At 41.2% G+C, this 20,889-nt stretch overlaps 1 protein-coding gene across 7 annotated transcripts in view; it reads right to left on the bottom strand.

The window, feature by feature from the left end:
- Positions 1-20,889, bottom strand: part of RYR3 (ryanodine receptor 3) — a 561,166-nt gene that overhangs the window by 300,757 nt on the left and 239,520 nt on the right. For all 7 annotated transcript variants that reach the window (XM_024232640.3, XM_054532557.2, XM_054532556.2 and 4 more), the window contains exons 9-12: positions 20,134-20,208; positions 18,032-18,188; positions 5,297-5,470; positions 1,281-1,402 (exon numbers count right to left, since the gene is read on the bottom strand). In XM_024232640.3, the coding sequence (XP_024088408.2) occupies positions 1,281-1,402; positions 5,297-5,470; positions 18,032-18,188; positions 20,134-20,208 (528 nt within the window). The remainder of the gene's footprint in view (positions 1-1,280; positions 1,403-5,296; positions 5,471-18,031; positions 18,189-20,133; positions 20,209-20,889) is intronic.

Genomic DNA, 20,889 nt, shown 5'->3' with positions numbered 1-20,889 from the left:
AGATTTATCTATTCTGGACATTTTGGCCATGTGAATGAAAAAACATCCCAGGATAGCAGTTCTCAACTGAGGTTGATGTTAGAATCACCTAGGGAACTTCAATAAAATACTAGCATTTGAATCCAACATCTGCGGATTCTGATGCAACTGGTTTAAGATGTAGCCTGGGCATCAGGGTATTAAAACCTCCCCAGTTAAGATCTCTATTGTCAAGTTTAAACTTTAGCATGCATCAGCATTACCTGGAGGGCCTATAACAATATGAGTTGCTGGATCTTATTCTGAGGGTATCTGATTCAGTGGGTTTGAGGTAAAACCTGAGAATCTGCATTTTTAACAAGTTTGCAAGTGATGCTGATGCTCTGGTCCAGGGACGAACTTTAAGAATCTGTGGGAGATGTCAGAGTGGCAAGATGGAAGGAACCTGAGCCCCAGTAGCTAGGCCACCTATTTTCCCTAAACCACCTACCTACTTTATATTATTACTTAAACAAGCAGTAAAAGTTACTCTGAACTGCAACAGCAGCCTATTCTATTTCCCAATACACATCCCTTGGACTGCAGTCCTTCAACAGCAAGAGAAGTCAAGATCTAAAAAAAAGTTACCATTTCATGCAAATTCACACATGTAATTTATACCCCTTGGCTTTAGAGAGATTTTCCTACAAGAGAAGAATGGTCTTGGAACACTGCACAGTTCACAACAGAATCAGTTTCTCATAGTAATTGGTGAAAACAATTCACAGAGTTCTGTTTTGGAAGCATTATTTAGACTGGAGGGATTATGATCCAAGCAGACAGTTCAGCTAATTTTCCCATTTAAGCCACAGCCACAGTTGGGTAACCCAAGGCTTCCAGTGCAAAGCTACTTTGATCCAAACCATAGCAGCAATTCTGAATGACTGTAGAAACCCTTTCTACATAACACATGGGGGAGTGTATCAGTTCCTCTTTGCTCTTTCTCTCTTTACACACAAACATAAAATGGACCTATGCACTCCAACTCTTTTCACTTAATTTTCATGCAAAGATCTTGGATAGTCATCATTCCAATCTGAGTAACTAATGGGGCTTGGGCATCTGTTGAACAAAGGGTGAAGCTAGTAGGAGTTCACCTGTGTAGGAAATATGTTTCAGTCTCAAGCTCTTGATGGTAAAACTCTTTGCTGGTGTATCATTATTTCCTGAAAACATTCACAGTATCAAAAGGAGGTGGGTGGTGGTGTTGGCAGGCCACAGAGTCAAACTCACTAGGTAGAGGAGGAAAGGAGCTAACATACCTGACAAACTGGCTGAATAAGGCTGTAGTGTTCCGGATGATCCGAGCAGCCTGGGACTCCTCATGCTGGCATCTCTGCAGTGTTAATCCATCATCCATGTGGCCTTCCTGATGGAGTATGACCTACCCACAGGGCAAGGGAAGGGAGCTCTAGGTTACAATTATTCCACATATGGGCAGTCAACATTTCCCGCAGTATTTCCCTCATCCCTCTTATTCCTTTCTCCAAATAAGCTCCCCTGGGTCCATTTTGAGAATGGGACATTAGCGAAGTTATTGCACCCATATGCCCTATTAGTGACATGTGAATCATTCCTTAGACACAGTGCTTTGATGAAAATGAAATTTTATGTGCCACCATGGTATGAGTTACCATGTATTCCTCAGGCCTAGATTTGAAAGGGTGATAACATACCTCATAATCGATTTTTCTCTTAAAATGAACATAGAATCTTACCCTTAGAAATGGGAGAAGTCACTGTGTTCAAAGCCTTTTCCTCCAGAGATGAATTGAAGAAAAAGACGGACAATTTAAAGCAAAATTCTGTACTGGGATCAGGCTTGGTTTCTCAACTGAAGGCCAACTACACTGAGTTAGTTAATTGCAGGGCTGGGGAAAGCAGCTCAAGGTGGTAGCTGGCTTCTCTTGGAGTCTAGACAGTAAATTTGAAAGCATGGGCTCTGATATCAGCAGACATTTGTCTAGTCCTGCTACGCCACTTACCAGCTGTGTGACCTTGGGCAAGTTACTTAATCTCATTTGCTTTAGATTTCACCATCTGCAAATAGACTTATCTTAGAGGGTTGGAGGATTCAATGATTTACATGTAGTCAATTGGCATGGTACCTAGAATCTAATAGGTGCTCAATGAGTGTTTGTTATCAAAGGCAGTATAGTACTCATCTTAGATCACTTATGTGGAAGCTAAGTATGTCTACTTGTCACTAAGGATATCATGACACCATTTTTTTGGGACTACCAGTTTTTTGTGTGGAGGTAGTTTGATCCTGGTTCAAGTCAAGGTCAAATCCTGATCCAAGTTCCCTGGCATGGTTTCCTCTTGATGAAAGCAAGCAAAGAGAGACAAAGTGTAGATCCTGGAAGTCTACATGTCAACACAGACAAAACCTGTGGTTCTAGAAAATATCTATAGAATAAAGATTGTTGGTCTCTCTCATTTTTAGCATAAAGAAACAACTTATTTTCCTTTCCATGTGAAACATCTCTTCCTTTTTATTATTTTGAAGGTACTTCCTGATATGATGAAATAGAATACCAGCTTGTTCATTTTTGAAACAAGACTTTGCATCCCATCTATATACTGCAGTGTAAGCATCAGCAAAGGATACTGTTACCATTGGAATCACTAACTGTTAGAAAATATTACTTTGTCAGAACATCTCAGCAACTGGTTAGCAATGTTGCATTTGGGTTTAGCAATACATTGCCACTATGTTTACTTTGGCCTGGGTCCCAGATTTCTGGTCCTTAAAGACCGAAATTCTTAGGTTTTGCTTGTTCAGATAACACATTTAAAACTGGCCAGGGGAAATGCAGTTGTTAGAATGTTGTTATTATGAACCCTATTGATCTCAGCAGCCCAGTTCCTAAGGTACTTCCTTCTCTCTCAGAAATCTTACAACTGAAGAGCAGGGAGAAGAAGCCTAAGATGGGAATAGGAAACAGGGTGCTTTAAAGTGGGTACTCATCAGGTGTTTCATTCTGTTTGTGCTCGATTGGTTTTTCCTGATTACTGTTTTGTTCATTTCATAAAACACAACAGATTTAGACATCCTTTGTTTTTTTTTAGAGAGGACACTTAACATGCTTCTTAGGAAATGAAGCAGTGTAGCCCTGTCAAGGGCTGAGCACCATCACACCAGCTGGAGAGAGTTTATAAAAGCACCTCCCAAATTCACACACACATTCTAATAGTTAAATGAATCTGCGGGCTATGGTCCTAGAAGAGAAAGGCATGGCCAGGCACAGTAAGTCACAATGCAAAATGAGATCTCTCCACATTTACAGAGTCCTTGGAGTGTGTCCCTGCCCACCCGGAATTACAGCCAAGATCCACTTTTTTTTTTTTTTTTTTTTTTTTCAGACAGAGTCTCGCTCGGTCACCAGGCTGGAGTGCAGGGGCGCGATCTCGGCTCAGTGCAACCTCCGCTTCCCAGGTTCAAGCAATTCTCCTGCCTCAGCCTCCCGAGTAGCTGGGATTACAGGCACGTGCCACCACGCCCAGCTGTTTTTTCTATTTTTAGTAGAGACGGGGTTTCACCATGTTGGTCAGGCCGGTCTCGATCTCGTGACCTCGTGATCCACCCGCCTCGGCCTCCCAAAGTGCTGGGATTACAGGCACGTGCCACCACGCCCGGCCTCCACTTTCTTTAAATGCTACCATTGCCTTAGTAGGTTTGAAAAACTGTAGAGGCTCTAGATGGTATTACTGCACTCTATAGAGGATTTAAGTTTCTTCTGATAGGCTGGTAAGAATAGAGGATGGGTTTTTGGCATTTATTTTTGATTTGTTCTTATTCCCAGCGTGCAGCCCTCATTCCCAGGGTGTAGCTCTTCTAAAGATCAACGGAAAGCCTACTGTATTTTCCAGGGCAATTCCAACTTGTCATACCCCGAACCCTGACTTGTATATCCCTAGTACTGTCACAATGTCAACATCTCTGCTTTGCTCTTCATTATCACAGCAGTTTCATGTTACTATTTTGGCTTCACACCCCATCCATGGTCAGCTTAGGATTCTAGAGGAAACTGCATGTAGAATTTTAGGCTCATGTTTTTGTAGTTCTCTCTACTCTGGACTCTTGGCCCCTTGAGTCCCAGAAGCCTTGGCTGAACCTATGTCTAATTTGACTCTTTAGCACAATTGAGCTAATGCAAGATCCCATGCCCTAGTTCTGCAAATCAGCAAATGTGCTGAAGGAGAAAACAAAGACCAAGGTGGGCTCACCTTAGTGCACTTATGTTCTATGTGCAATATTTTGTGCTTATGTTTTGGGTGGCTTGGTTGTTGAAACCTTCCATTTTTTTTGAAGGTACTGTATCTAGCCTTTGCAGTTGTTTTCAGAAGAAGGGTTGGTCTCATACAAGCCAGATTATGTGGTCTCTTATTTATTCTATTTTCTATCCCCTCTTGATCATTTCATTTCCCCTTTTCTGGATAGTTTCCTAGTCTGTGTTGCCTTACACAAAATTAAGATATTACCTTATGTTCATTCTCAACATCCTTTCTTACCATAACCTGTATTCTGGAAAACTTTTCATCATGACTACCTTAGGCTGCTATACCTCAACTATAGAGCACAGTGCCTCCTAGGACCTTATTCTGGGACTAGTTGACTATTTAAACCCATATTTTATAAGGGTATTTCAGGAATAAAAGCATCACATCTTTGACATCCATTATTTGGTTCCCACCAAAAGAAGCACTGTTATGGCAATTGACTTTCTGGTAAATAGATGCTGCATGTACCTAAGCTAGTTTTTCTCACTGGAGCAGGCTGTGATGCACCACTCAAATCAAGATACAATCTGTGGATACAGTGTCATTCCACAACATCCCTTCTTTCTGCCAGTGGGTTCCTGCGGGCTCGTTATTATGCAATCTGCATTTTCTCTGTAGAGATCTATTTAGTCTATTACGAAAACTGCACAATAACTCAATTATCCACTGAAATGAAGGGAGCAATGATGTGGGTAATCCCAAGACAGCACATCATCAAAAGTCATTTAGATCAGGTTTTAGAGTGCATTAAACACATCATCTCCTCCTCACAGATTTGACGTGTATTTGTTTTTCCCCCATTGAATATGGGGTCAAAGTATCCAAATTAGGCTGAAGTTTTGGAGAAACTGTGTACAATCTATCACAAGATAACTCTTCTGAATAGTAAGAAGTAAATCACAATCATGTCCACCTGGTTCTCAGAATCACTTCTATTGCCTAGTTGCTTCCAACTCAGGGTAAAACAATTGTAGACAGACATTCTGACTCTCACCTTTCTTTTTAGAGGTCCCAGGCGGGAAGTTTTGGCGTCTTGTGCTTTGTAGGTCACCCACAGACCACTGGCTACATGCTGCACAAAGCAGACAGAATCTCCATACTTGATTTCTGGAACTCCCATGCCTTCTATGTCTCGCTTGTGACTGGAGTCTAATTTCTCCTTGAGTTCCTAATTCATACACAAAAAGAAACAAACATAAGCATATCTGATTAAATTAGAAGCTCAATATACGAAACGAATCACCTATGAAGAACCTGTAAGCCAGGCAACTGGTTACTAAAATAATCATGATATGCCTGTCCAAGCCAGGATTTCAGAAAGACTTGTTTCCCTTATCTCTTGTTAATTGTAAAATCATTGGCTTTCGAGTTCTGGTTACTTCAGTGATTATTTAAATCCATGGGAAAAGGGGACACCTAGTAAGCTCTCTCTTCTGTTCTGATTTTGTGTAATTCTTCACTATATTTTCTACTTTCCTCATCCTAATTTATATACCGTAATAAGTAATCTGTTACTAGCCAATTAACTTATTTCTAGCAAGTGACATCTTCCATAATTGTAATGGTTATCTGTCACAAGTGCACTGACTCAGAGGCTTTCATCGTATCTATTGATTTCACGTAAAAATTTCTTATACAAACCTGCAGAGAAAGGAGACCCTTTGAATAGGCAGGGGTTACTACTGTGGCTTAAGCTAATGTAGTAATTTGTGTATCAGTCTCTTAGGGCCCCCTCAGTGGTGTGTTGTAGTCACGCTGTTTCATTCTTCAGATGTCACTGTTTCACTGCCTATTCTCCAGTGTGGAAAAGGGACTTCCTGTGCATCAGGTAACAACTCAGTGACAATCTGAAGTACCTGTCACAATAGCGTGTCATGAGGTAGACCTCTGATGCATGGTAACTTCTTCACTTCCTCATCAATCAGGGCCTCCATGGTTCTATTCTGAATGGTTATACCCTATTTCCATTTCTTTTCTACATCTTGCATTAAATTGCTCATTTGTAAAAGCCATTAAGCAGGCAGCAATTTGAACTTTCACAGAATAAAAAACAGCTGTTACCTATTTGCAAAAACATTTCTCTCTCTCTCTCCTTTTTTTTTTTTTTTTTTTTTTTTCTTCTTGAGCCCAGGGTCTCACTCTGTCGCCCAGGCTGGAGTGCAGTGGTACAATCTTGGCTCACTGCAACCTCTGCCCCCAGGCTCAAGTGATCCTCCCACCTTACCCTCCCGAGTAGCTAGGACTACAGGTGCAGGCCACTACACCTGGCTAATCTTTTGTATTTTTGTTGTTGTTTTGTGTTTTGCAGAGACAGGGTTTCCCCATGTTGCCCAGGCTGATCTTGAACTCCCAGGCTCAAGCAATCCACCCACCTCGGCCTCCCCATTCTTCTCATTCTTAATAGTGGAACAAACAGCAGCGTATGTATTAAGTCTTTACCACGCTCAATACCACGTTCTAAGTTCTTTACATGGATTAACTCTCCATAGTAGCCTCTGAGGTAGCTACAAATGCCATTCCAATTTTACAGATGAGAAAAAGAAGGAGGTAAATTTGCCTAAGATCATTCAGGAAGTAATGACAGAATTTAAACCAGGAAGTCCAGCTCCAGAGTCTGTGCTCTTCTCCTACTCTAAACTACTATTCACCCTTCAAAACCCTGCTCAGAGTTTACCTCTGTAAAGGAAGAGTTAGTCTCTCCTGCTGTTCTTCCCCAGCACAGTCTTACTGCTTTATTGGGCACTTAGCACATCATAACGTAAAATGTGTTTGTCTATACGACATTTTCTTTTTGTCAGGCTATGAAAAAAATCAAGGGCACAGGCCAAATTTCAATTAACTTTGGATTTATAACAGAAAGTTCAACACCTATCAATTAATTAATGGACATATATTGAGAGAATATATATAGCTGAGTAATTTTTTCTTTCACATTTATTTTTCATTTCAACTCTTATTTTCCTTCAAGCTTTCATAAAAACAAAATTATTTTGCACAGCATTTAAAGGATCACTTGGAGCAATATTAGTACTTTACAAGAAATTTCTTTTTCTTTTAAATGTGTGTGTTGAAACATTGGCTGGATTATTAAATATGACTTATTTTTTTCAAGCAGCAACATAACATCCAAGGATAAGTATGAATTTTTCTTTTTCAAAAAGATTATTTCCAGAAAAATATATTTCTGATTTTATAACATTAGCTAATAGGAAAATAGTATTTGATATATGGGATTTTCTTTATAGGCAATTCATCAAGAATGCATTTATTCTATAAAACAATGGATACTTGATTTTCACTGCAGAAATATTCACAGCTCTAGAGACACTCAAGCCAGTAACAGGACTGAAAAGATGCCAAAATTCTCATCTCTAATCTGCTCTCTAACCATAGCCAATGCAGTGGTTAAAAATTATGCACACCACAACTGTTAAATATGAATAATTACATTGATTTCTAATAGCTCCTGATTAAAATAATTCATATTATCCAACTATCAATGAACATGGTAACTTCATTACTTTCTTGCCTTTCACTTATTTAAACATGGCTTTGCAAAAAACAAAACAAAACAAAACAAAGATCTGTTTTTCTGGAATTACTGAAATAAATGAATCATCATTCTATATAGAAAGGAGTGTTTCTGCGTCTTTGTTTTTACAAAGCAGCATCGGCTTCCAAATTCTATGGTAGTCACTGCAGTGGGCACTTCTAATTTAATAGAACAGCAGCAACAACAAACAAAGATCTAGAGACAAAATCCATATGAAAAACAACCCAATGCAACCCTAAACAATAATGATAAATCAGTAAAGGAAATTAAAGAGCTCGGTGATGGAGAGGCTTGATTTTACTGACAGCACATTGGTGATTTTCTTTTGACTTGAGTAGGAACTAATGCTCCCTTCTGTTTTTACTTGAATATGGCCCCAGCTGCAGTCACCCTACTGCTAGAAATGGAAACTTTCTAAAAAATAGAGCTAATCCAATCATTCTCTTTCAATAACTCCCAAGTTCCTATGGAATACAATTGTTATCTCTAAAGTTCTTATATCCCAAATGCTCTAACAAAATTGGACTAAGAGTACTTATATTTATGCACCAAATATTCCCCTTCTCTGGGCCTTTACTGACATTACACTTTCTGTTTGGAATTCCCCAGCCTCACCTTGGCATGTCTACATCTGCATTGTTTATATTTCATATCTTCTGTATATTATGGTATTTCAGTATTTTTAAAACCTTTCTGGCTGGGGAGAGACTGCCCTTCTTGTTAGAGGTAGCAAAGGGCTCAGCTGCATGCCTTTGATACGCAATCTAATCAATTCACAGCCAGACCTCCTCTAGCTGGCTCATACGTTCCAGGAGGCAATATTCCTCTGCCTTCCCAAGGCCAGGTACTAGGCAGATAAGGACCACCTCTATAGCTTACAGCCTCCTGAAATTACTCAAACTAGCAAATCCCAAACTGTCTGTCCAGTCCTGCCTTGCCTTAACCATGGAAACCCCAACAAAAGTGGTAGTGTAGGCTGTCACCTTGCTTCTGCCCCTTGTCTGCCTCCTGACCAAAGCTGGTACTTTCCTATGTCACCCTTCATGGTGTGGCATGTCTCCTGTTGCTAGGACCTGTGAGTATAATAAACTTTGTTTTCCTAAGCCTCTCCTGTGTCTCCTCACATGGCTGCACCTGACTGATGATCACATAAAGGAACATAGCACAACATCTCATCCATCAAGCCTTCTCTACTTAGCCAAAGCCGGAGGATACCTGTACACATTCTCTGATCTCATGGTTCTGTGGACCCCGAAGGGACTGTCCTTTCCAGGGCTAGCCAATTCCTAAAATGGTAAAGGACTCATCGGGGTATGCAAACCCAGGACTCACCTCTTATATGCAAACCAACCCAAAGCGCATAAAGCCAACCTCCTTCCTTTACCCTCTGGACCCCCATTCCCCTAGACTAATCTCCCCAGGGCCAGTACCAGACAACTAATTGCAACTCCCATGCTCCAGAGCCTGCTGAAATTATTCAAAGTAGCCAACTCCATGCCTACTTATCCTGCCTAGCCCATCCCTTTCTACGGAAACCACGAAAAGGCTTTCCCCCAGCTTCCCCTCACTCTCTCTGCCTCCTAAAGGATGGTGCTGTTCTATGTGGCCCTGTGTGGTATGGCGTGTCCATTCCTCTTGGGAACTGTAAGTAAAAAGTGTTCTTTTTCAATGCTGATTGTCTCCTGATTTATTGGCTTCATCATACCTGAATAATAAAATCTACATTTTAAAAACATGTATTGTTGGTATTCTAGCTGCCCCCCTGCCAGATTAAAAATGCCAAAGGTGTAAAACTGGGATTTCTGGGTCAAATGGTATTTCTAGTTCTAGATCCCTGAGGAATCGCCACACTGTCTTCCACAATACCAAAGGAATATAAACCATGCTGCTATAAAGACACATGCACACGTATGTTTATTGTGGCACTACTCACAATAGCAAAGACTTGGAACCAACCCAAATGTCCAACAATGATAGATTGGATTAAGAAAATGTGACACATATACACCATGGAATACTATGTAGCCATAAAAAATGATGAGCTCATGTCCTTTGTAGGGACATGGATGAAGCTGGAAACCACCATTCTCAGCAAACTATTGCAAGGACAAAAAACCAAAAACCGCATGTTCTCACTCATAGGTGGGAACTGAACAATGAGAACACTTGGACACAGGAAGGGGAACATTGCACACCGGGGCCTGTTGTGGGGTGGGGGGAGTGGGGAGGGATAGCATTAGGAGATATACCTAATGTAAATGATGAGTTAATAGATGAAGCACACCAACATGGCAAGTGTATACATATATAACAAACCTGCACGTTGTGCACATGTACCCTAGAACTTAAAGTATAATAAAAAATATATAAATAAATAAAGAATGTTCTCAAAAAAACAAAACAAAACTGGGATTTCTTTGTATTTCATACGATGCTTAAAACTGGTTGCAAATCATTTATTGTTTTATTGTTCTGCAGGCATTCAGTCTGTATCTGTTTATCTGCAGCAACCTTGTTTATGTTAGATGATAAGCTGATTCTAAGAAGGAAGAGGTTATCTGGCCTAATAAGTGTTGAAGGGCAGTAATCATTATCCTCTGCCTCCACTGACAGCTTATTAAGGAAATGCTATGACCACATCATAATTGTCATATTAGTATTTGGCTGAGATGATCAAATTGCTACGACTGGTTTAATATTCCTGGAATATTAAATGTTTGGCTGGAGATGATCAAGTTGCCAAGATTGGTTTAATATTTCTGGAAGGATGAAGAAAGGAACTAGAACCCAGCCGGGTGTGATGGCTCACGCCTGTAATCCCAGCACTTTGGGAGGCTGAGGTGGGTGGGTCACGAGGTCAGGAGAGCAAGACCATCCCAGCCAACATGGTGAAACCCCGTCTCTACTAAAAATACAAAAATTAGCTGGGTGTGTTGGTGTGTGCCTGTAATCCCAGCTACTCAGGAAGCCGAGGCAGAAGAATTGCTTGAACCAGGGAGTCGGAGGTTGCAGTGAGCCAAGATCCCGCCACCGCACTCCAGCCTGGCAACAGAGCGAGACTCCGTCTCAAAAAATAAATAAAAAATAAAAAATAAAGAAACTAGAACCAATAGTTTCCCAGTGCCTAGTTCAAACTAGGTATTGTGCTAAGTACTTTACAATGAAAATGCCATCATGTGAATTTACCAGGGACCTACAAAGTGATATGTATCACACATGACACTTTTCATTTTCTCTAAATCTTTCAATGGCCCTAAGGCTTGTATTATCCTACTTTATAGATGATAACACCGAGGCTTGCAGAGTTTGAGCAACTTGCTCAAAGCCACATAGTTGCAAGTAATAGAACATAATCCAAAATCAGGTACGATTCCAAAGCCAGGTATAATTCATTTGAACAGAATATCTGAATGGTTCCCATTACCAGTAGCACAGTTAAGTAATTAATTGTACCCATAGTTTAGTTGCTTAAAGGTTAATATGAAGAAAAAGTTGAAAACAGGTACTACTATTAGAAAATGGCTTTAGGTTCACACAAATTTTGAGTTATACATATAAATCAACAAGCACAACAAGGTGGTATGGTCTATATTCAGAGTACAATTGGAGTTTGGAAAAAAAAAAACAACTCTACCGGGGAGTTAGGGATGGTTTTATACAAGAATTTCTACCTGATGTGAGTGCAGCCAGGTGAGAGAGGAGTGAAGGGGAATGAGGAAGGGACTGGCTTTCTAGTAAAAGGGGCACCGCATGGCAAGAAGAACGCTGGAATCCAGAAAGAGATGAGAGCAAAAATTAAGGACTCTGAACTCTATTCTACAGGTTCATGTTTCTCAAGCTCATATTGTTAACAGACTTCGTGTGGGAAAAAGACGACTGTGGACAAATACTGAATCTTCTTCTAAGAGTCAAAGGGAATATTATGATCGTATAAGCTCTTGTTAGTCCTATGGTAAAAACAAAACATCAGCATCAACAAAAAAATCAAAATGACCTTTTGAACTCTAATGCAGCATTTTGTTTATTTCCTCCCACTATTATCATTGTTTGGAATACCTCTTGGGAAAAGCTAGTGTAAGTAATGGAAAGCCACTGAAACACAGAGTTGCATCTTAGAATAACCATTCTGGCATCAATGTGAATGATGGGCTGAAAAGAAGTATGGCTGGAGATAGCTGAGTTGTTAAGTTATGCCATTAGTATCTAGGATGATACGTGGAATGGAGTAGCTTCTAATTCATGCTTATTAATTGAGTGAAATGTGTTATTTAATACAATTAAGCCACCTGTGTTTACAGATGACAAGAAAGTACCTTTTACAATACAGGACTGTGGGCACCCAGAAATGTTTCAGAGGAAAAGTAGATATGGGAAGGTGGAGCCCATTCATGGATGCTGGGGTGAGCCTTCAAGAAACTCCTGGTTAGCCCACTATTTCCAGTTGTCTCTGGAGAAACCTTGAGGAATCACCTTTGGGTTTGTTTCCATATCAATATAGCCCCCTTAAGACTTTCTCATCTAGAATTTGAGATCTTCGTATTGCCCTTAAAACCCACACACTACAGGACATTGGTAAGAGTCTAGCTGGCCCCAAGCTTTGTGTGGGAAGAGGAAGAACGCCTTCCTCTGTTTACTACATGCTGGGAAGCAGATTCATCTGCCTTATTGGGGAAGGCATATTTCTTGAGCAGAAGTCACTGTACTGGGCTCGTTTCTCCATATTTCTCATTTAACCCTTGCACCACCACCTTGAGATAAGCAGCATTAGTTCCATTTTATGGATAAGAAAACTACCAGGTCATCTTCCTGGTCTCATTTAATTTTCACAGCAATCTTTCAAGACACTTTTTTTTAAAAAAAAAACCTCTATTTTTTACAAAACATATGAACAGCATATGGCAGAGCCAGGGTTCAAACCCAGGCTTCTTCCACTTCAAAGCCCAAGGTTTTCCTTGACTGACTCTCTATTTGGTCCACTTTGAAGAATAAACACTAGAGAAAGCACATCAGCTTAAAGTTTAAAAATCCTTTGTAGATTTTATTTAAAATGAAGCTGCAGTAAGTGATGCTGTCTTTAGGCATTTGAATCTTACTATCCATATTTTCTTCTCTCCCCTTCCGTCCTTTGCTCCATACCCTCCCTTTCCCCAGTGGATAACTTGGTGAGAAAACGGAGCAAGCAAGGGGACTGGCAAAAACAGCGCTGTTTCTGCACCAGAGTTTCAGAGACAGGTGCATCATGAGCACAGCTGTCACCTTGGTTACGGGTGCCATGGCTGCCGAGGTTAAAGGGCATGTGAAAGGCAGGCAGGGAAGTCACATTTAGCCAAGAACACCATGCTCAGCACATAGATGTTTCATAAATGTTTACTAAACTGAATTTAATGTTTTTATACAGTGAGGAAAAATTTCCTCTAATTGGGAACAGTGATAGCTCTATACCCTTACACTATGAAATAGGCAACATTTGAGAATCTATCCCAATCATTCAAGATGTATGGTGTAGTCATTTAAAATGGCTTTTTAAAGCACTTTTAAAGTGGCTTTACAATAAGCGGCTATATATAAGGCCTGCTTTAACATTATTAATTCACCCTTCCCTGAAAAAAATTCAATGCTGTAAACTGACATTGAGTCATGACATCTAAGCGGACAATATTGCTGTGCCAGAGTAAATATTAAATCACATTATCTGAAATCCTTGTGGGAACGGCCTTGCAATGTCAAGACCATGGAAAAATGATGTGAAATCAAGTTCATAGAAATTTGACTTAGATGTTCAAAATAAAATGCATCTCTCTCATTGGGTATGTACTGGGAAGAGATTACAGTAGCAAAATGATTACACAAGGATGGCAGGATGTTTCTATACAGATAATGGAGGTTGGCTGGGCACAGTGGCTCACGCCTGTAATCCCAGCACTTCGGGTGGCCGAGGCAGGTGGATCACAAGGTCAGGAGATCGAGACCGTCCTGGCTAACACGGTGAAACCCCATCTCTACTAAAAATACAAAAAAATTAGCCGGGTGTGGTGGTGGGCGCCTGTAGTCCCAGCTACTCGGGAGGCTGAGGCAGAAGAATGGCGTGAACCCGGGAGGCAGAGCTTGCAGTGAGCCAAGATTGCGCCACTGCACCTCCAGCCTGAGGTGCAGCCTGAGACAGAACGAGACTCTGTCTCAAAAAAAAAAAAAAAAAAAAAAAAGATAATGGAGGTTAGAATGAAATGGATTTCACTCTATTTCAAGGTGTGACCACATTGATGTAACCCTTCAGCAAGCATTTTTCAAACTTACTACAAGACATTCTGGGATGCAAAAATAAAGCAGGGTGGGGTATGTGTGGTCCTTGTCATCCAGGGGCTCCCAGTCAAGGAAGTGATGGCCTTAAGAATGCATGAGCAGGTTTTCCTCTCACAGAGAGCACTTGACACTTGCCTGAAAGCATGAGAAGGTGCTCACTGTGGTAGAGTGCAAAGGGGCAAAAGGCGTTCCAGGCACAAGTTTGGTGGTGGTTAGAAAAAAACAAATATGTTCCAAGACTGATAAATAGTACGCTAGAGCTCAAGGCAACCTCAGGCAAGTGGCAAGAGACACAATGGAAGGGCAGGCAGCAGTCAGGTCTGAATGATCTTTTATGACAGACTTCAAATGAGGTGAAAATTGATGAAGAATTGTGTTCCAGGTCTCACAGACAGCAGATGAGAATCAAGGCCCAATCTAGGCTAACTTTGAAGCCAGGCTGTGTCTTACACAACACCACTCTCAGATCAAAGGGATAAGGCTGGGATGCTGTATTTTGGAAGTAATACTACATCCTAGCCCTCCAATTTGAGTTGCATCATCTGCTGAAGTGGGGGGAAGGAGGACCTTGATCAAGATCACATCCTGCTCTTTATTCTATGTGATTTGTATAGCCTGCTCGAAGTCTTCAGTCTGATTCCATTTGAGCCAGGCCCAGGCCAATAAGTGCAGCTGGTTCTTGGACTTGGTCGCCTTTCAGCAAGGCTCAATCACACCTCCATCTTATGCACATACAAGACACACTGGGGCACCTGCCATCTTCCTGCTAATGGCAGGCTGCTAAGGATGTTAGCATGCACCTGCAGCTGTCTAGTGGCCCCCAATTTAGTAGTCATAACTATCATAAGCTAATGCAACCTGACAGAAAATGTGGACTGGGAAGCTCGTCATTATCAAATGACTCATGGCCCAGCACACCCAGTGTCCTCCCAAAACACGTGACTAAAGCCCCAGCAGTGCTCTTCCCAAAAGTCTCTTTTTCTCCTTTTTCAGATTCTCCAACATATGGAGAGGATCAGATGAACACCCTGCTTCCTCGCCCTCTGCCCCAGTCCCATAGGAAACAGCTGACTGTCTCCACCTCTCCCTCAGCCTTCCCAACTCCTATGCCACCACACAGATCCTGAACTGCTATCTCAGGCTACCATTTGCCACCTGCTCTGTCACATAACATCTGTAACAGGCAAGGGCTGGCGAGATGATTCAGTGCCCTTACACTGTTGAGAAACAGAGCCCCAAACCTCTTTCTGCTGGGTATTGTCACTAGCACCCACGGAGGGGAAGCACAGAGAGTGCATTTAAGGAAAGCCCGTGCCAAGCAAGGCAAGAATATGCTTACTAAGCAGGCACATGGAAGCCCAGGAAAATCAGGGCCTCTCCAGCACCCTTCCCCTACAGTTATTTGGATGGCGTATGATAGTTATGTGTTCTCCACACGTTCTTCCTTATTGTGCAGCTTCACAGTCTAAGGTGCTAAAGCCCTGCCCACACAATGTCCCAAAGAAAGCCTGACATCCAGTGGGAACACAGCCATATCTTGGCCTGCCATAGAGCCTAGGCCATTTTAATTTCCGTTCCTTTCAAATTGAAATGAAGGTAGCTAGGTTGAATACTACCACATGGAGACTTATTTAAAATCTCTAGCATAGTGACTCCAATGAAATGTAACCACACTGCCAAGTGCACAGGACAATGTGACTCATGGGTGACTTTTGCCTCCAGCTCTGCTATGCCGATGGCCCCCATGGTACCATGACGACTTTCCAGCCATGCGCTACTTGCCTGTCCATACATGGAAACGGAGGAACTTGGGGAGATAAGCAACGGACCCTTTGAAGGGAAATGTATTCAGAGGCCAGAAGTGATGCCAAGTGGAAGGAGTGTTACAAGGTCTCTATGGGGCTCTGAGCTTTCCTTGCTTCCCCCAGAGACCACAGCACAGTGCTGAGCCATGCTCCACAAGGCTGAGCCAAGAACGGAATAGAATGGAAGAGTCCCCTTGGAACAGGATCCTGCCAGCTGCCTGGAAGGCTGCCTGATCCTGTGCTGGAAGAAAAGCCCCTTTTTGAAATGGTAAAGACCTCGAGGTCATTGTTCTAACCTTGGCAGCATATCCCGAGTGGGTCAAGGAGAAAGGGGGTAGAACGCTCAAATAAGGAAAGGGCCAAACTGGCATTCTGAGGAAAACACTTGCTTGGTCATTAGCCACGATGAGTCATTTCTTATTTTCCACCTCCCTCTTCTACCCACCTTCAGCTCCCACCTTCAGCTCCCACGCCATGTCCCAGTCTCTGTTCTTACGACTTTCCTGTTGCTTTGTTTCACTGAATCTTTCAGAAAGTTGCACTGCTCTAAATCACTTCCTGGAGGCAAAAATGTTCACTAAATAGATATAAATTTGAATTTATAGAATCTCTCTTGTGCTGGGAATCTAAAAAAAATGATAGCAAAGTGAGGAAGATGTGCTCAGAAAACCAGAATGAAATCAGAGTCAATAGCCATTGGAAGAGAAGCAGATGGAAGATGACATTTGAGAGAAGGTTAGGAAGATATGAACAGGAAGCTCATGTCTTTTAATATTTGAAATAAAGATATGAAAAAAGCCCAATTCTGATATAGGGCAATATTAAAGAGAAAAAACTACATGCCAAAGAGTTTCTCTGCCTAAAAAGACCATAGGAGCACAAAATGAGGGAGAAAACAGACACTGAACCCCTGCACCAAAGAAGGGGACAGTGCTGACTATCTTCTTCAGGTGCATTATGAAGCAGAGATGCCCCACAGAAAATTCAGCTGTCAGCCTCACACCTAGTCCTAGACGAACAGAATCCTCAACAACCCTTGAGTGAAATCATGGTGAGAATACACATCAAGATTTATTTCTGGAAAAGAGCAAAGAATGAAACTAAAGGTGACGCTCCCAAAGGAGATATTGAGCTATACTCTTAGGAAGTGCAGACTTCCTGATAATTGTGCAAGCATCTGTGCAGAGCCCTTCTCATGCTTGGATGATCTTTCCAGAACACTCACAAAGTGACAGACCATCCAACTGTCTGTCAGAAGTTAGCTCAGCATGCAATTCTGACCGTTCAGCTAGATCCAGCTCTGAGTTAGACAGAGTAGAAGCTTGGCTGAACATTAAAGGTGGTGGTTTCTAAAAAAGAATAGTTGTCTACACACACATCAAACGGTAAAGCCATTAATTCGAGGTTAACCTAACTACCAGAGGATCCATTCTTAATGAAGGTTTGGGATGGATAGGAGAAAGCTAAGAGATGTGGGGAGTAGGGATAGTTAAGGAAAAGAACGAGGAAGGTACTAGTAAATTTTATCATATAGATATTAATAACTGCTAGATAATGTTATGTCCAGAATGTCTTCTCTGCATCATTAAAAAAAAATTAAACAAATATAGCACTGAAACTCGTGCTTTTTACATTTAAATTTTTTTATTTAAAATAAAATTACCTTTTTATTTAAACAAATGTAGCTCTGAAACTCATGCCTCCATGTTACTATTGCTTTAAAGAAGTGAAGAATATAACTTGGAATTTATTAAAGACAACTCAGAATGCATTAAACAACAACAATAGTTTCCATTAGCCTTTGAGCAACAATGTCCATTCCTATGATCATTGCACTTTCCAGGACTTTCCATACTCTCTTTTTGCTCAAGACTTCAGCCTTCATCCAAGGTACATATTCCTCCATGAACTCAATTCAAAAGATAAAAGAAGAAAGTGTTTATCTATCTTAGGTCAAATTTCCAATTTCGCTTTGTTCCAGCCTACTTTCTTTTCCAGTTATAGTTCTACCTGGAGGTTTCTGAGTTTTCACTTTTAGAACAGGGTCAAAGTCCACTTTATCACACCTTACCTTTGATGCCCGGAAAGAGAAAGCTGTGGACTTGGTGTCTGACTTTGCCCGGTCTTGCAGTATAAGGCCTTGGTCTTCTGTCAAGGCCAGGTAGTGGCCTGTGGTGAGATGCCGGAGTCGGAAAGCCTGGCCCCATCTGATGTTACTGCCACTCCAGCTGGGCAGTGAAACAGACAAGAAATTGCATTTATACAAAAATAAGTCCTTTTCAGTATTTATCCTGTGCTTTCTTACACATGCTAGCAGACTTATAACCCTTCTGGTGTCCATCCTTAAGGGAAAACGCACCAGGCTCCTGGCTTGCTGTAGGATTTCATGTCTGCCTACAACCCAGCATAGTGCTCTTTCTTGATGACATCAGCAAGGAATGATCTTGAAGGCAGGTCAGTGGCTTCATACAACTGGAAGTCCCAGGTTTCCAATTTTTCCTTCACTCCACTGAAAGGTCTTGATGCAAATAATCAAAAATCAATGGGAAGCTTGTCTTTGAATGGAAACTTGTTTCTGGGAAAGCCTTTCCAAACCTGCCATCTGAACTAAAACATATTACTACCACAAATAATCCCATCTTCAAGGGAAATAGTAAAAATACCTGCACAGCTTACACTTGCCAGACAAAGAGAGACAACAAACAAGCATAATAAGTCAACACTGAATTATGTTAAAAGGAGATAAATTCTATGGAAAATAAGTAAAGCAGGATAAAAAGATTAAGACAAGTGAGAACTCATATTGAATACTGTCCTCTTCATAGTCCTTCATCAAAAGATTAGCACTCAGCAAAAGTTATGGTAAGTGTTACAGAAGAAATTATCCACTGAATAATCTAACTCAAAATTTATCTTTTTAAAATATTTTCTCATATGCAAAATACTTATCTCTTAAGAATATAAGGTTTAAGAGATAGATGTGTGAAATTTTAAAACCACTCTCCACTTTGTCCAACTCTTTGAAGCATCAATAAATCCAAATCACATTGATAAAAGGCTTAAATTCTTCATGTTTAGGTCTCTGGGGAAATGAGCAAGCAATCATAACCAGAAGTACGCATACATACTTATTTTGACCTCTTAATAAGTCCATTAAGCAAGAACTAAGGCCTAATGTCCTGAGAACAAGAGTATGTTACTCTCGATTTTTAATGGGTTTGGAAAGAGGATGTAAATGACTCAAGCCAGTTTGTAAGTGCATGCTCCTTAAAACTGGTATTCCTTAAACCATCAGCTGCCAATTTCTCAGGAAAAAAAATGTGTGTATGGTGTAAGAGAAGTCCTAACATTCCCTTCTGATTGCCAATGTCTTATCTTCAGGACCCCTTGGGGGGCATATACGCTGCATGAGAGAGACTTATTTTGAACATATTTTCAGGGAGAGACTGAGCAGAAAGAACTAGAGGGAAAGGCAGAGAAGGAAAATCAGAGGGCAATGCTTAACCCTCCTCTCTCATTCCAAGCAGTTTAGCTCTAGCCTAACTTGCAAACCCTCTCAGCCCAGTAAAGGTCCTGCATTGAAAGTGATCCCCCTGCAGTAGTTTGAAGTTAGCCAACCACCTGAGGTTATTCAAACTTGTGGCTGGAAAGTCTCAGCCTCCTGTTACTTCCACCAAGGGACAAAACTGTCTCTGAAAAGTTCTAGTAAGTACCTTTTTCTTCACACCTACATTTCCAGTGAAGTTTACATCTTCCTTATCTTATGCCATCGTGACTACCTGTCTGTGTGCCATTTAAAGCTAACTGTTCACTGGAGCCAACAAAGCTACTGAGAGGAGACGGAAGACTTATCTGGGTTCCAGAGAACCTGTTTAAGAAAACAAATGGGAGCACTTGGATGGCTTTCAGTGGCCTTGTCTGAGCTTTCCTTTTATAGTCAGCTACTGCAAAAGGGCAGAAGAGCCTGCCAGCCTCAGAGTCAACACAGTGGCTTTGGAAATTGTGTGTGTGTGTTCTTTAAAAACAAAGTCACAGAAATATCAGAACTTAGCTCTAGACAAAGGACTTGAAGGAGTTTGCCAGATGATGTGGAATGAATGAAATATTTAAGAGAACGGCCTGTACTGAAAAAGAAAGTAATCTTGAAAAGGGCACTCCCAGGCCCTCCATTACCTTATCCGAAGGGGTTCCACTCTCCACAGAGACCTGGCTCGAGTCCCAGCTCCCCCAGCTTCGTAGAATATCCTCCTGTGAGCAGAGTTGGAGATCAGCTTCTACTTGCATGACACTGATCAGCACCCGGGTGAAGAACAGCTCCCTGCAGAGGCTGTTCAGGTACCCAGCTTGTCTAAGCTCTTTTGGAGTCAGCAGAATGCAAAGCCAGAATAAGAGGGAGGACAGTTTCCCAGTCTCTCTCTCAGAAAGGGTCAAAGCAGCTAGAGGGGAGGGAACTGCTCACCATATCCATATTATGGACATTTATGCATCATCAGGTATACAAGGAAAAGGCAGGAACAAGAACATCTCCATTTCTACATGAGGAGTCACGATAGCCCAGTTACACAATGATGGCAGACACAGAATGCTCCAGTTCCTTCAGGTCAAGCTCCTTGATGTAGTTTTATATCTTTAAAAAATGTATTTGTACTTTAAAAACACCTATTCGACATAGTGTGAACTCATTTCCATTGTTCTAGGGCAGTTGGAACAAAGCTTTATGCTCAGTTGTTACAGTGTTCACGATTTTATTACTGTACTGTTGCTTCCTTTGCCGTGTTAAGAATCATCTTTTAATGTGTTTTGAAATAAAATTTTTATTTTAGAAAAATGTTAGGTTTATAAAACAGTTACTAAAGATAGTCCAGAGAGTTCCTGTATGATCTCACTCAGCTTCTCCCAATGTTATCATCTTACATTACCAAGGTACAT

Source organism: Pongo abelii, chromosome 16 (genome assembly GCF_028885655.2).
Source record: "Pongo abelii isolate AG06213 chromosome 16, NHGRI_mPonAbe1-v2.0_pri, whole genome shotgun sequence".
NCBI classification, from domain to species: domain Eukaryota; kingdom Metazoa; phylum Chordata; class Mammalia; order Primates; family Hominidae; genus Pongo; species Pongo abelii.
Note: the sequence above shows the minus strand (reverse complement) of the source record. Positions and strands in the feature narration are given on the sequence as shown.